The sequence below is a fragment of the Seriola aureovittata genome, chromosome 2 (genome assembly GCF_021018895.1).
Source record: "Seriola aureovittata isolate HTS-2021-v1 ecotype China chromosome 2, ASM2101889v1, whole genome shotgun sequence".
Classification (NCBI taxonomy): domain Eukaryota; kingdom Metazoa; phylum Chordata; class Actinopteri; order Carangiformes; family Carangidae; genus Seriola; species Seriola aureovittata.
Genome location: NC_079365.1, coordinates 19,244,871 through 19,259,611, shown reverse-complemented (window position 1 = coordinate 19,259,611; position 14,741 = coordinate 19,244,871). Strand labels below are relative to the sequence as shown.

Sequence of the window (14,741 nt, the reverse complement as noted above, 5' to 3'; positions counted from 1 at the left end):
GTTAAAATAAAACAAGGGATTTTTTAAGACCGCATTAGGCTACTGGAAATTATAGTGGACATTTTTCATTATTTTCTGACACTTTATAGGCAAAAAGATTAAGCAATTAATCAGGAATAAAATTGTCGGATTAATCAAGAGGAAAATTATTGTTAGTTGCAGCCCAAATTCAATGTCTGGTATTGTTGACTTAATTAATTAAACATGAGGACAGGTCCTGGCCCATGTTGTTTTTTTTTCTTTGGAATTTTCTATTGGATGACGCAAATACAAAAGTCCTAAACAGACCATATTACCACAGTGATAGAGGCTTTTCTGACACAGCCAACAATTTGCAGTAATGAGGAGGTTGGTTTTCTTCTGCCTGGAGAACCTCATTTTGAAATGAGCAGTCATGCCCCACATTTGCCAGTAATTGTTTGGCTTTGTCACTCCCCTTAATTAGTGAACTGAAAACCAAATACCATTGCATTCTGCCTGAATGAGAACAATACAGGCTAATTGGCCGTTCAGGTCACACTTTGACAGGCTCGAGGATGGCACAATATTAATACTATGGCACCAAAGCAGATAGCAAGTGCATAGGGTTTATAATGTTGTGAACAGCCATGTTAACAAACTTCAGGTTCCAGTGCATCATCTTAAATCCATGTCCAACAAGTCTCTTGAGGCGAGTGGGTGTACGTTTTTGATTTCATCTTAGAAAAACAACAGTATATTTCCTCATTACCATTCTCTGAGTAGATCAGTTTCTATATTCTAATATTTAATTACATATTGATATTAATATTAATGACTGAAGTCATGACGGACTGACAGTGTTGATCAATCTCATGATGCCTCCCCGGCTTGACTCTCTTTTAATCAATTGTAATTACAAAATCAATCACAAATTCAGAATGCGCATGGCTTGCAACGCCTGAAATCAAATTAAAACCCGTCTTTAGTGGAGGTGAAATTACACATTGTTTCTGCCAAAGCTGTCATGTTTCGCTGGTTTGAGAACCATGGACAGATTCAATTCTGGGGACTTGCTGCTGCTGTCAGCTGCCATTCAAAAGTGAAAGGTGGTCCTGGTTGAATGCAAAACTCATGTTAGAAAATTACTCTGTCTCGTTGTAAAGGAAGCAGTGGAAGAAGCATTGAGATCTTTTACTTATTAAAAGTATAAAAAATACTCCAGTACCTTCAAGGTTCTGCAGTCAAATTTTTTTACCTGAATTAAAGTATGCAGGTATTTGAAGCAAAATCTGTTCAATGTATCAAAAGCATAAGTTTTTATTATGAAAGGGTTCGGGTTACTCTTCAATGTTGTCAAAGTGGAGCTAATTTTAATAACTTCAACTCCTATAACAATGCATTTTATTTTATAAACTGATATGTTTATCAGGTGCAGCCTCAATCTGAAAAGAAACTACAGTAACTATAGCTGTAAATGAATGGAATGACGCAAAAAGTAGGTCTTAACTCTGAAATGTAATGGAGTAGAAGTAGCCTATACAATAAGATAAAATGTAAATGAGTAAACCACATGAGTAAAGGTTGTTACTGTTCCCCTCTGTGTTAAGTCTCATGATATCTAACATCATTTTAACATTACAGGTTGCGCATTGTTGTAAATGCTTCATACTACTAAAACTCAAATGAATGCTTTTCTCAGCTGATGAAAATGTCCTTCTGCTCTGAGAAATATGTAAAAATATGACAGGGTAAATGTGAGAGAAAGTACAGGAGGCAGAAGGAGACAAACTGCGTGGTAGTGGAGGCTGGGTTAGGAACAAGAGGAGGTACAAGAGAAAGGCAACGAAAGCTGCAACACCGAGTTAAAACAAAGCTGCCAAATTACAGGGACAAGATAAAAAAGATTACTGTCACTCCTGCCTGCTTTCCAAGGACAAGAACCGCAATAACTACACTCTCGTACACACATAAAACTGACTCACACAGCACACACACTCACTCACACACACACACACACACACACACACACACAGTTGAGTAACAACCCTCTCAGTATCTGCCAGTTGGATTCAGTGAAACCTCAAGGAAACAATCAACTCTGCTGTTAGTTTGAAGATGTTGCCTAGATGAACCTTTTTCAATAAAGCAGATGTGCTGCCAGTGGGTGCTCTAACAGACACACACACGCAACCCACACATACACACACTGAGAGCACAGCCTGCCCTGTGGGTCATCATTTATCACAGTAATGTAATAAAACCACAGACACTGATCCCTCCACCACCACAAACACACACGCATCTCTAACCTTCATTTTTCAAACCTGTTGTACAAACAGAAAATTAATGTCTCATGTAAAGTAATCTTAAATTATTCATAAATTTGCTAAAGAATATATATGTTGCCAGCATTTTTTTCAAGATGTTAAAAAAAACAAAAAAAAAAACAAAATCATGTTTAAAAAAATAAAAATTACACACAGTGCATACAGTATGGCTACCAGCGCCACTGACTAAATCCACCACAATAATTACAAATAGTTGCCCAAGACAACAGTCGCATGAGCCATAATAAAAATTAAAAATGAAAAAGCCCACATACAGTATGTCCCTATTATTCATGGTTCGATGAAGGATGAATTTCTTTTCTTTGCTCAAACTCCAAATTCTGTTGCTTTTGGCAGTAAACAAGCCAACCCCTTAAAACATCAAATTAACAATGAACTACTGAGTGTTACATTATTTAATTATAACTTACACCAACAATTATAACTGCAGACTACAATACCGATGAGTCAGTCGCTCTCTAATAAGCCATTAAGTCTAAATGTTATAAGAAGTCCATCTTTGGGTCTTTGTGATAAACTGTCAGTTCCATAAAATGTTATCAGATTTAACTATCATTAGTGTCACTGCATAAACATTAGCCAAAGGAATTTTTTTTTAAAACCTGGCAACCCGGAAGTTATTCTTACCACTTGCGCATAACTGATCTATAAAGGAAGTGAAGGCAATAGTTGCTAGACAACAAAACATTTTAGCTAATGTTTATCAAATTGATTTCCTATTATGTAGAAGGTGTGAAAGGCGGAGGCACTATTTGACTTGTGACCATTGTGAAGTGTATTTGCCACAAATTCCAGTTTTTGCCGGACACACTGAGATGACACATTCACTGTTTGTGAAAGGGAGGTGCAATCTGTGGGACACCTGCATTCCTGCAGGGTCGAGAGAGGAGGATAATGGCAGGAGGAGGTGTTACAGCCCCCTGTGCTGCAGCTGAATAATTCAAGCGAAATCTTCACCTCAGGCAAGAAAACATGAGCCAATAGCACACTGATTTGAAGCTTTGTATGCTGCGCATGTTCAGTCAGCGCAGCCAATCAGAATTCGCAATTTTTTTTTCCTCCACACGTATTGTGCACATAGGAAGAATCAAAAGCTCATAGACATCGAAGGGCAAATGTCGGAGTGAATTCTGAGCTTCTGCTTGGAGAGAAAAAGTACAAGATAGGAAAATCCTTCTCTCTGTGTGTTTGATGGGTGATTTACCGCAGTCCTCCAAACTACTGTGTAATCAGAGAGCTGGCTTGCCTTGACACAATGTTAGAAGAAGCTTGGAAATGCATTATGAGATTATGACAGAAATCAACCTGGGCTGTCTAGACTGTACCAGTAAAAAGCAAGTTAAGTTTGTGATTGTGAGGATAATTTGATTGCAGGAAAATTGTAAACAAGAACAAACATTTGTTGTCTGTTGGTTTCTGGTTTTGTTCATGACTGTTACCTTTACACCAGCCTGCATCCACACTCAGCAGCATTATCTTTGTTATTTGCTTCAGAAATGCTTGTGTGTCTCATGTTTTCAACCATTTCTCCTTTATTCCAATATGAATGAAGAACCTCCGAGCGTGTGCTGTCCTGTTGTTTCTAACCATGTACAATATTAGCTGGGTATAATCCGGCCAGCTTTCTTTAGTATGCAGCATGCTGTTTTCTTGCTCTCAGCCTTCCTCCCTCGCTCTACGTCTTCTCTCCGAGTGGTACTTTTTGGAGGGATTTATCACAGCATTTGGCTGTCCTGGCTTCTCTGTATTGATTGAAATGCTTGATAATGTTGTGCATCTGCCCACATCCCAGCCACTGATTTCAGAGAATGTGTTTTTCCAGCTGTTATCAATAGAACAAAAACACCTATTTCACTGACTAGGGCGTGTTCTGAAGTGCGCCATGTTCAAATGTTTCGATCATTTCCATAGAAACTGAAATTGATTTCTTTGTATGCAGCCAGCACAGTTCACCAGCCCCTGAGTTATTCCTTCCACTGTACTCTCACTTTCATGCCCCGACATCTACAGTACATGGTCCGTCTGCAGCCACAGTAACAGCATGCCAGCTAGCCAAATAATTACACTGTCTCCCACCGCACTGGAGCTGACAGGACTGCTCGAACACTTTTCGTGCCCTTTCACCCCAGTAGTCAGACTCTTGTTTTACACAGTCTCAACGATGAGAAGGTATTCTGTTGCCAGAGCTATTGTGTGCTGTGCCAGAGAAGGAAGATGGTCATTTTTGTACAGGTTTTAGTTTGTTTGCAAATGCTGCTTTACGTTAACTCCTTGACTCCCTCAATCTTGCCATTGATTCTGACAATTATGTCAATATGCCGTTCCCTAGGACTGATGTATTTTCTACGTTTTAAAACACCATAGCAACAGAATCTGCCTCGCGCAATCACTCCTGCTTCACTTAACCAATTAAAATGCAGTGGCTTATCACTAATGGCTCATTTGTATGCATACAATACGCTAATGTTTGTTTGCATTGAATCGATCATGATAACCAGAGAGGGGAGAGAGAAACGGATGGTTGGGAAAAATGATGCATTGAGAGGGAAAGTGGGGAAAACTATAGTGACGCTATGAGAAAGAAAAGGAGATAGAAATAGCTAGGGAGTGTGGGAGAGTGTGACAAGGAACGTCACCCGTCATATAATGTGAAGTGTATCATGCTTTAACCGGCAGCAGGACACGATCATTACACCCTGATTATGGCGTCTATTCTTGTCGACTGTAACTCATTGTATGATACAGGACTTCAAGCCATGGGAATCATTAGTTGAGGAGGATGTTTCCTGGGTTCCTGGATTAATTCTGACCATTTGATTAACTTAAGTAACCAACCATCCATGTGTAGTTTATGAAAAGTTATTTTCATGCAGACTTTCTGGGAACAGAGGAGATAATGGAACCAAACCAACCAATTATGGTGATGTATTTGGGTTAGTAGGGGTTCATTACAGAAACTTAAAATCAGAAATTAAGTTTTAATTAAAATACATAGCTAACATCATGATAAATATGCTTAATTAGACTGCTAATACCCAAGTCCACACTTCAGTTATTGCTCTTCTTTTTTTTTTTTTAAGTTTGATGTATTTATTATATTGTTGCCTCTCATTCCTCTTTTGTGTATTCTTCTCTCTTATCTCTGTCATCTTTTCCTCTCTGTCCTCTCTCTCTCTGTTTTTAACCATGCACGGATTTGAAAGACTTCATTTCTACAAGACTGTGCGTCTGCCTCAGACTCTCAGACTCCACAGATCAATAGTGAAAGTGGATTCGAATCAAATGACCCTGAAAAAATGGAGTCAGCTGTTGAATGTATTCTTGTTGTTCCAGTGTTGTCCTGTTGACTCAAACCTTAGATGTCAATATATCTAAGGTTTACAGAGCGCCATGAGAGAGCGGTGCATACATCAAATTCTGATTCAGTAGCTGCAAACCAACATGTTGAAAAACCAGTCAATTTTGTATAACTTTACCACAAAACTATGGATTATTGCATTCTAATTATTTCCAGTTTATTCAATTGCATTTATCATTCTGTATCCTTAGCCTCAAAACCATGTCCGTTCCTCAGATGTTTTCTCCAGACGTCTCTGCATGACCCTCATGAATTAAAGAGCATGTTCTGACTCTCGGACTAGTTTGCCACCCAGCACCCTGAATTACAATATTCCCGCTGACATTTGGATAATAGCTAGACTGAGATCTTATTCCTAATATCACCCGCACATTGCCTGAGCAAAACAATAGGTTTGCTCCAAAAAAACGTCATAGGCTATTAAGTATCCGTTGCATGGTTTAGGGGTGGGGGTGTTGGGATTACAAACAAAATTTAATTTGCACCATTTTGAAATTGAGTCATTGAGTTTATGCTTGCATCTACAGTATCTCTGTTTATTTTCATTTCGTTAATCTTCTGTAAACAAGTTTAGCACCTGCGGCTGGATTTAGATTTTTAAGCAATTACAAAGAAAATATTTCTTTAAAATATCGACCTCTGCTGCAGCATATCTCATCAGTGTATTCTTTCAAGTTTGTACGTATATGTGTATACTATAACAAAATAGCATCTGGGCGTCTCTCAGAATGTATCAACACTTCCCTAATTAAATAGATTTTGCTTGCTTAATTTCCTGCTTCTTTGTGTTGGTGAAAATTCAAAAATCAAATTAAATACAGTCAGTGGGTCTCATGCTTATCAGATCACAAGCTAACACTGTCCTGAATGAACAAAAGCATTGCTGACTTGTAGTTTTATATTTTATGACACTCTTGGGTGCTAGAAATTAAATACAGGAAACTGAAGGGGATGACTTGTCAGAGAGCATTAACTTTTTAACAACTTGACGTGATTTGTGGCATCCCTCAACTGAATAGGAATAAAATCTACAGCAGACCAGAGCAGCGCTAAAAGCAGAGGCGATAGCAGCCTTACAATCTTCAGGTAGCCACAAAGGCATCTTTAAATGAATGCTAAGGTTGCTGTGCGTCTGCTGGAGGTGTAAAAAGGCAACTGTTTGTTCACACCTTCACTGTTACAACATAATAAGCTGACAATTGGTCAATGTTTAGTTTCCAGCTTGTTCCACTGACCTCATGTGGCCGAAAACATTTAGTAATGCTGCTTTTAAGAAAAGGAGCTTTATGCATTTGTCTGCTAAAAGGAGCTTTTGTCAGTCCTCAAAATGAAATTTAAAGGTTGTCTCTTTTCCCTTTTGTGACGAGCGCTTTTGTCCTGTGAAAGCCGTCTCTCAGGCATTCACTTACAGCTCCGCTAGGATTCATATCTGCCGATGGTGTGTTTTGCTATGTGGCAGCCACATTATGCTTTTTAATGAAATTAAATGAGGAAGCTACATCAGCGGCCTTTCAGTAGAACAATGTAATTGTCCATTACGGTGACATCCCACGTCTCTGTGTATTGTTTAAGCATTGTGCAGTGCAGATACCGAACACATGGTGAATGTGGATCCTCATTTGCTCTTAGACCCATGTAACAGAAGTGGGATTAGAGAGGCTTTCTGCAATAAACTTCTGAGGGGCTGTAACGTAACTGTTGAATTAAAGTCAAGTTTGAGTCAGAGTGAAGATGTTTATTGTGCGTGCTGTTTTTCATGATGTAAGAGAGATTTCAGAGGTAGAAGTTAGGGTGTCATCATAGCAATATGGTAATATGTTAAAGCAGCTGACCATGCTGTAAAAAAAACAAAAAAAAACACATACACACACACACACACACACACTAACAGATTTTTACCTTCTAGCGGGATTGAAAAAGATTTATTGCTGCAATACTAAGGTCACCAATTTTGCTGGCGTAGCTATTGATAGTTGGAAGTAGCAGCATCATACCATCAGAGTGTTTCTCTCACCGATGGTCTGATCCTAATGAACCAGACTAACGAGCCAGATGCTTGTGGTGCTGCTCTACACAAAGGTCCTATGCAGTTGTATGGAAGTAATCTTTCATAGGATTTAACTGACGGTATAGAGAGGAAACATGAGCACACACTTAATCTGATTTCATTTCAGTTGGTGGTACATCAGCTGGGATACTGCTTGGAGGAGATAATTGATTTTAATGAAGGATCCAAGGACCCGCTGATATTTAGAGACATCATATTGTTTGTGGGATAAACCCTTTGAGATACATCAAAGTATTTTCGGGAGTGTCCTGAGAAAGCATTACATCATACAAACTATTCTATACTATAACTGGTGCATGAACAAAAAGACAAAGAAAGGGGGAAAAAAAGACAGGACTATTTGAATGCTAACATGGGGAAAAGTTATCTATAAATATATAAATAATAAATATAGTCTATGAAAGTATCTGTAGGTTTTATTATCAGCCATGACTTTCAGGCCCATGGGTTCTGCTTTATTTTGCTTCAGTGTATGGGCTGATGAAGGATGCCGTGTAAAGCATCTGCGATTCATCTTCAATGTGTAAAATGAAGCCTCCAGAGCATTTTGTCTGTTTCTGTTTTGGCTGGCAGTGTGTGTATGTGCGCCTCTGCTCGTCTCTCTGTCTTTGTCTGCCTGCCCTCCGTCTCCCTGTGTGTGTGTGTGTTTGTGTGTGTGTGTGTGTTTGCTTGTAATCTATTGCTACATCACTCTTGAGCAAGTGGCAGCCTCGATATTAGAAAGTTACCATCAAACCAAACTGTTATTGGGTACATTCATCATTCAAAGTGCAAGACGGTGCTTAATATTTGCAGCCTTAATCGGGAATTTAATGTTCCCGCCTATTGACATGACACAAATTGCATTTTTGCTATGGCAACACTAATCTTTTCTCTGTCTTTTTAAGCTGTTCAAGAAGCTTGTTAGAATAAACATTCCCCTACAGCTGAGGAAGTTTGGCCATTAAAAGTGCACAGGCAGGCATCCATTTTCTTTCCTTTCTTTCTTTCACTTGTTCCACAGGGAGTTTGATGTCCAGTAGAGGGCAGCACAGACAACTGAGAGCTTCTGAGTGTACAAACGGCAACCTAAATCTCTTCTCATCTCTTTTCTTCCAGGGCCAAAGTGTTCCGGGGAAAGAAGGTCCTCGGGGATTACGACATCAAAGTGGAGCAGGTATAGTATTGCTTTTATAGATCTATGATGCCGCAGAATCATTTATAAAAGGTTGGGAGTGATCACAACAGAGATGAAAGTGGACTGACTCCATATTCACATGTTTGATATGGAAATGCATATATTAACAAAGACAAAAAACTCTTTCAGATAAGCTCCACTTGTCTTTTGCTTTATACAACAGGTCACAGGTAACTTACAAGAACTAAAAAGCTATAGTGTTGTTGCCTGTGTGGCTTATTTTGAACGTTCTCCAAGGCCAAAATCTATTCAAATACCTACAGGTACATGTATGTAGCCATGCAAGTGGTGTGGCTCTGGGGATCTTTCAGTTGGTTGGTTGGTCCAGCACTTTGGTCCAAACTGTACACACATTCATGGTCCCCAGGGGATGAAGCCTTTGGTGATCCTCTGAACTTCCCTCTTAGTATCATGGTGAGATCATCTTTTTCACGTCAACGAGGAACTGGCTTGACATCTATAGCTATAGTTGGTAGCTACAGACATTCATGGTTCTCATATGATAAATCCTAATGATTTTGGTGGCCACCCCCCTGACTTCTTCTTCCAGCATCACCATGTGGTCAGCATTTTTGTTTTTGACTTTTTCCTTTAGTGTTCACCATCAGATGAAATTCTTTACTTGCCTAAGTCTTTAGATATTTAAAAAAAAAAAAAAAATTTTTTTAATACCTGCAGAACTAATGACATTCCTGTCAGCCTCAGCTGCCCTTTGTGTTTAGTGCTAATTAGCAAATGTTTGCATACTAACACAATAAACTAAAAGATGAACTGGTAAATATTCTCTGCTAAGCTAGCATTCTAACATGCACTAGCATGTTGATGTTAGCATTTAGCTAAAAGCATCTGAGAGCTGCTAGCATTGTTTCATACAGGAAGATGAAAATGTTGTACACATCAGGAACCTGTGTCGCAGTGGTTTGGAACCTTGTCGGCCTCATAGAGACCGCCATGTCATTTATTCTGTGCTGTGTATGTTTACCTGTGTATAAATAACCACACGTTCAAAAACCAGCAGTTCTTCACATGTAAAACAAACCACAAGCTTAGTAATATCAAAGTGTGGTTACTGTATGTAGTTAAGTTATACTTTTTAGACATTTTGGTTTCGTATTGGTTGAACCATTTCGCATTACTGGGCTACTGCATTTGAAATGACTATTCTCGGGCGTTTCACACAGAACAGTTTCACACCTAATAGATGTTGACAGTTACATTACAACCTCAAGCCTTACCACAGAAACGAAAATAGATGCCAGAACAGGAGCCGGCAGCTATGAGTCATAGAGGAATCCTCCTACTTTTGCAACCACACCAAAGACCAGCACATACAATATGCATTTATACTAGAATAACTATATGGTTTATGTATACAATACAAAACAAATGTGCAAATGTGTACACAGCACTAAAGTCTTCTCATCTCTTTTTACTACTTCTGCAAAGGAGGTTTGTTAAAGGAGGAAATGATTCAGTATTTATTTAGTTTGTTTTGCTCCCAGTAGAAGTCATTAATTCAAATGAAAAAAGAATGATGTATCTGGTATGACTGTAATTATGGAATAGAGTTGACATATTACACATCTTTTCTTGCACAATAACTTTGAGCACTGACAATATAATCGTCTGGTTCTCTGCTTCTTGTATATGAGTTGTTACAGTTGTTTATTTTAGGAACCATTTACTAAACAAACATGTATGATTGTGCAACATTTACCATTCATAGTATTTCATTTGTGTTTATTTCAAGATTTAAAGTTTGTAACTAATGAAAGTGTGCTATGTCCTCTCTCCGTCCTCGTAGGCCGAGTTCTCAGAGGTCAACCTCGTCTCACATTCAAATGGAACCTGCAATGTGGACATGCAGGTTGTCAGGGGTGGAACCAAAGTGGTCAGGTCAGCACCGCACACGCACGCACGACACACACACATGCACACATCTGTCTTTTATTTTGGAATAAATTCTAGCCCTCTGACTTTGGTGGTGAAATGAATCCCAAAATACAACCACAAAAATAAAAACCTAACCCTCTAGCTGGATCTCATCCACTGACACTGAACCTACCCCTAAAAACCTGGATCCTTACCAAAGTGTCCCTGCTTTGGAAATTAATTTTACTATTTGTGCAAAAACATTTCATCCTCATAAAAAGGTATGAGAGCAGCCTGCTATTGATGATTTACTAAAACTCAGCTGTTTTACTCTCAGAGCAGCCAAAAATAACTAATCTCATTAATTAATCTACGAGCTGGACCCAGTCTCCTGACCCTAAATATAAAACCTGCACCAGAAATAAATGTCTTACCTTTTGGGCTTAATTTACTATTTTAGATCAATAAATGCACTTGATACTTTTTGACATAACATGTCGTCATGACATTGGATAAGGTGTATTTCAACTTATTTCAACATATTTGTTACATTATTGTGTATTTTATACATTTCCTTAGGTGTGTGAATGATTTCTAGTGTGGATTTCTATTGCTTCAAATTACCCTTTGAAGGACAAATGAAGTATTTTAAATTGAATGTAAAAATGTGTAGGAACATTTGTTCCTTTAAATTAGATAGATAGATAGATAGATAGATAGATAGATAGATAGATAGATAGATAGATAGATAGATAGATAGATAGATAGATAGATAGATAGCAATTTTCAAACCCCAGCATAGTGTTTCTTTACTATGTTTATGCAGCAGTCAATGATGATCCCTAGACTTTTGTGTGAGATCAGACAGAGAAACCTCAGAATACTCTTAAATAACAAATACACTTGTTTACTAAAACTTCTGATCAGTGGAAAAAGGGCAGAGGCGTATGACCACAACCATTACCCACAAACTGGCACAGTAGATCTGCGTACAAACACGTGAACGTACTGTAAACCAGACAATCACACAGACACACTCACACACCACAAACCACACAGACACTGGTGTCCCAGCTAAAGACCGCCAGTGATTAAGCGAGACAGTAACTCCCACTGTTCACCGGGAAACAAAACCAACAGGAAATGAAGACGGCAGCGTCAGTCTGATGATCAGCATCTCTGCCCTGCAATTACACTTTATGACGGGCTGGTCCCCACATGCTCGCACACAAACATACTCTCAACAGTGACCACCGCCTGACTTAATGTGGAGTCAGGGAAACTTTGATTCATGGGAGTAGACAGAGAGATTCACATTCACCTGTCCTGACAACGCCATGTCCACAGACACATTATTCTTTTACAACATGTGTCATCTGAGCTCCTCTCAAGTTGTATCATGATGTAAGTCTCACCCAAATATTTACTCGCTGTAGAGAAAAGTAACAAGCTTATATAACGAAATTTTCAGTGTGTATTGTTATCTGCCTGTATGAGTTCAATACACACTTTTTAGACTTGGAAATTGTTTTAATTATCTACTTTTGTCTCTGTAATTGGGCTGTGTTCATCGATTTCAAGTCAGAGCGGTGATTCTGTGTTAGTGAGAAACCCTCACCCATCATCATGTATTCTAAACTCTGAGTGTGTCGCTACACAATCCACAGCTCCTCTTATAATACTGTATGACCCATGGGAAATATTTACAGTGTAAAACATATGGAAATACATTTTTTTAAAGTATATTTTTTTGGGCTTTTTATGCCTTTATTTGATAGTATAGTGGAGAGAGACAGGAAACGGGGAGGCAGAGAGGGGGAATGACATGCAGCGAAAGGCCATCCGATGCGGGATTCGAACCAGGGCCAACTGCAGCGAGGACTGTAGCCTCTACACATGGGGCGCCTGCTTAGACCACTACGCTACACGACGCCCCTGGAAATACATTTTTAACTGTTCCTTTAGCCAAAGTTTTGTTACAGTGGGAGCCTGAGGAGTTAGAGGATTTGATGTTAAAGGAGAGGAAGAGGCTGCGAACCATCAAATATTATAATATTTCATCTACAACATCAGCACACAGCAGGGATAACGTCATTTAAAAACGTACATTTTGAGTTGTGTGACTGCAAACGGACTCACACCGATTTTGGCTCGACATTGCTTTTGGAACATTTGCTAATCTCCTTGGTGCATCCATGCATGGTTAACCTCCATATGCTCAGCCACTCGCATGTACATGCAGGTCACATGTCACATAAGGAAAGGTTACATTTGACAGAAGGAGTTCAGGAGAATTTAAAAATCCTGTTTAAAATACTGTTGACAGAGAACTCCTTTTTCCTCTCTACCCCTTTGAACTTGTTGTTTTTCTCCTTCTCTTGAAGGATAAGGACACCATTATTATTTTGTTTTCAATAAATCATGTGAAAAGACAGAAACTAATAATGTGTTAGTCTGTCTCTCAATACTTCCCATCTTTCGTCCCTGTGGCTGTCAGCCTCAAGCCTGAAAACATAAATCTGTAAATACTAGTTACAAATACATCATTATTATTACTATCATTATTATTATTTTCTATTTCATTTTTTTATTAAAAGGCTCAGTTATTTCCTTTAACAGCGGGGCACTGTAGTTTTTAAGAAACGTGACTCAAAAAAGAGCAAATGGTGGACTATTTTTAACTGCGGATTAATACGCTTTGGTTGCTCTAGTGAGCATTTACTGCAGTAGGGCGGTGTATGTGAGATCAACTCAAAATAAACTACAGTGCTCATGTACGTCATGATGAAGTAACGTCACTCATCGCAACAGTGCAGCTCATTCATTCGAATAACAATGGATGTCTATGACACAGAGGAATAAAAATGTTTATTTGTAGGATCAATTCATTGTTGGTTTCAGTCTATTCATAGAATTTTTTGGCAAAAAGAGAAATGTACACATTTTTGGGCTTGTAGTATATAAATATATATACCCATGGAACATCTAAGCTCTTGCCATCTTTTTGCTGCATGCATGGTTTAGTTTTAATATACTCAGCCACACACATGTTCATCCAGGTCAAATGAAAGAAAACAAAAATAAATACATCACTCAAGGGACAAGTGGAAATGGTTGTGTTGTTGACCTTGCTGTCTTTCTTGCTTCCTTTTTGAATTTTAATTCACCAGGAAAACATAAATAGATGAACGAATGAAAAGCTCAGCTCTCTTCATGAGCTGTATCTTTATTCTTGCTGTAAGTGTTTTGTAATTGGTGCAGCGCATAGTGAAAACAGTGAAAAATACAAAGTGAAAGCTGGTTACGGTGACATTGTCGGCAACACTGAATCCAGTTATTAAATTGAGAGTAGAGTCAAGACCATGTTGATCTTTCCTGCATACTGTCAGTAATGAAGAGATTACAGTCACATAAATTGCTGTGTCCTCCCCACCAGAGTCTTTTTTTAGTTTCTTGGAGTGCCTGATTAGTATTCTCCGTGCACGAAGAGCTGGTGGTGGTCACGCTGTGCCAGAGTTTTCTCTTTCTGTCTGTCTCTTCTCTCTCACTGCGCTCTACATCTCTTTTACTCTGCATTTTCTGTCTCTGTCTGTTCACCCACCCTGGCCTTTGTTCACTTTCCCTCTCTCTCCAACACGCATTCAGAGACAAAAGGGAAAAAATAACAGGAGTCATGCCCTATCACCATCAACCTTTCACAGAGCTGAACTGCACCGAAGCACCAGACCTGTGGTTTTTGGTGTTTTGCTATGGAGACACATAAATTAAACTTCTTTTTTTTTTCCCAAAACTGTAATAGAGCGGATTATTATCTCACATTTAGTAGTTGTTATCTATTCATTTGCGCACATTCATCCCCCATTTTTTCTCTCAGTTGTTGAATTCCCTCTGCACTGTGGTCCTCATCACTGCTCAACTCTGCTGCTGTCCTGGGGAGGACTGCAGGCATCCACCTCT

The 14,741-nt window shown here is 38.9% G+C and overlaps 1 protein-coding gene across 1 annotated transcript in view; it reads left to right on the top strand.

The window, feature by feature from the left end:
- Positions 1 to 14,741, top strand: part of syn2b (synapsin IIb) — a 75,606-nt gene that overhangs the window by 32,259 nt on the left and 28,606 nt on the right. Inside the window, exons 2-3 of the mRNA XM_056395196.1 lie at positions 8,834 to 8,891; positions 10,717 to 10,808. Of these exons, the coding sequence (XP_056251171.1) occupies positions 8,834 to 8,891; positions 10,717 to 10,808 (150 nt within the window). The remainder of the gene's footprint in view (positions 1 to 8,833; positions 8,892 to 10,716; positions 10,809 to 14,741) is intronic.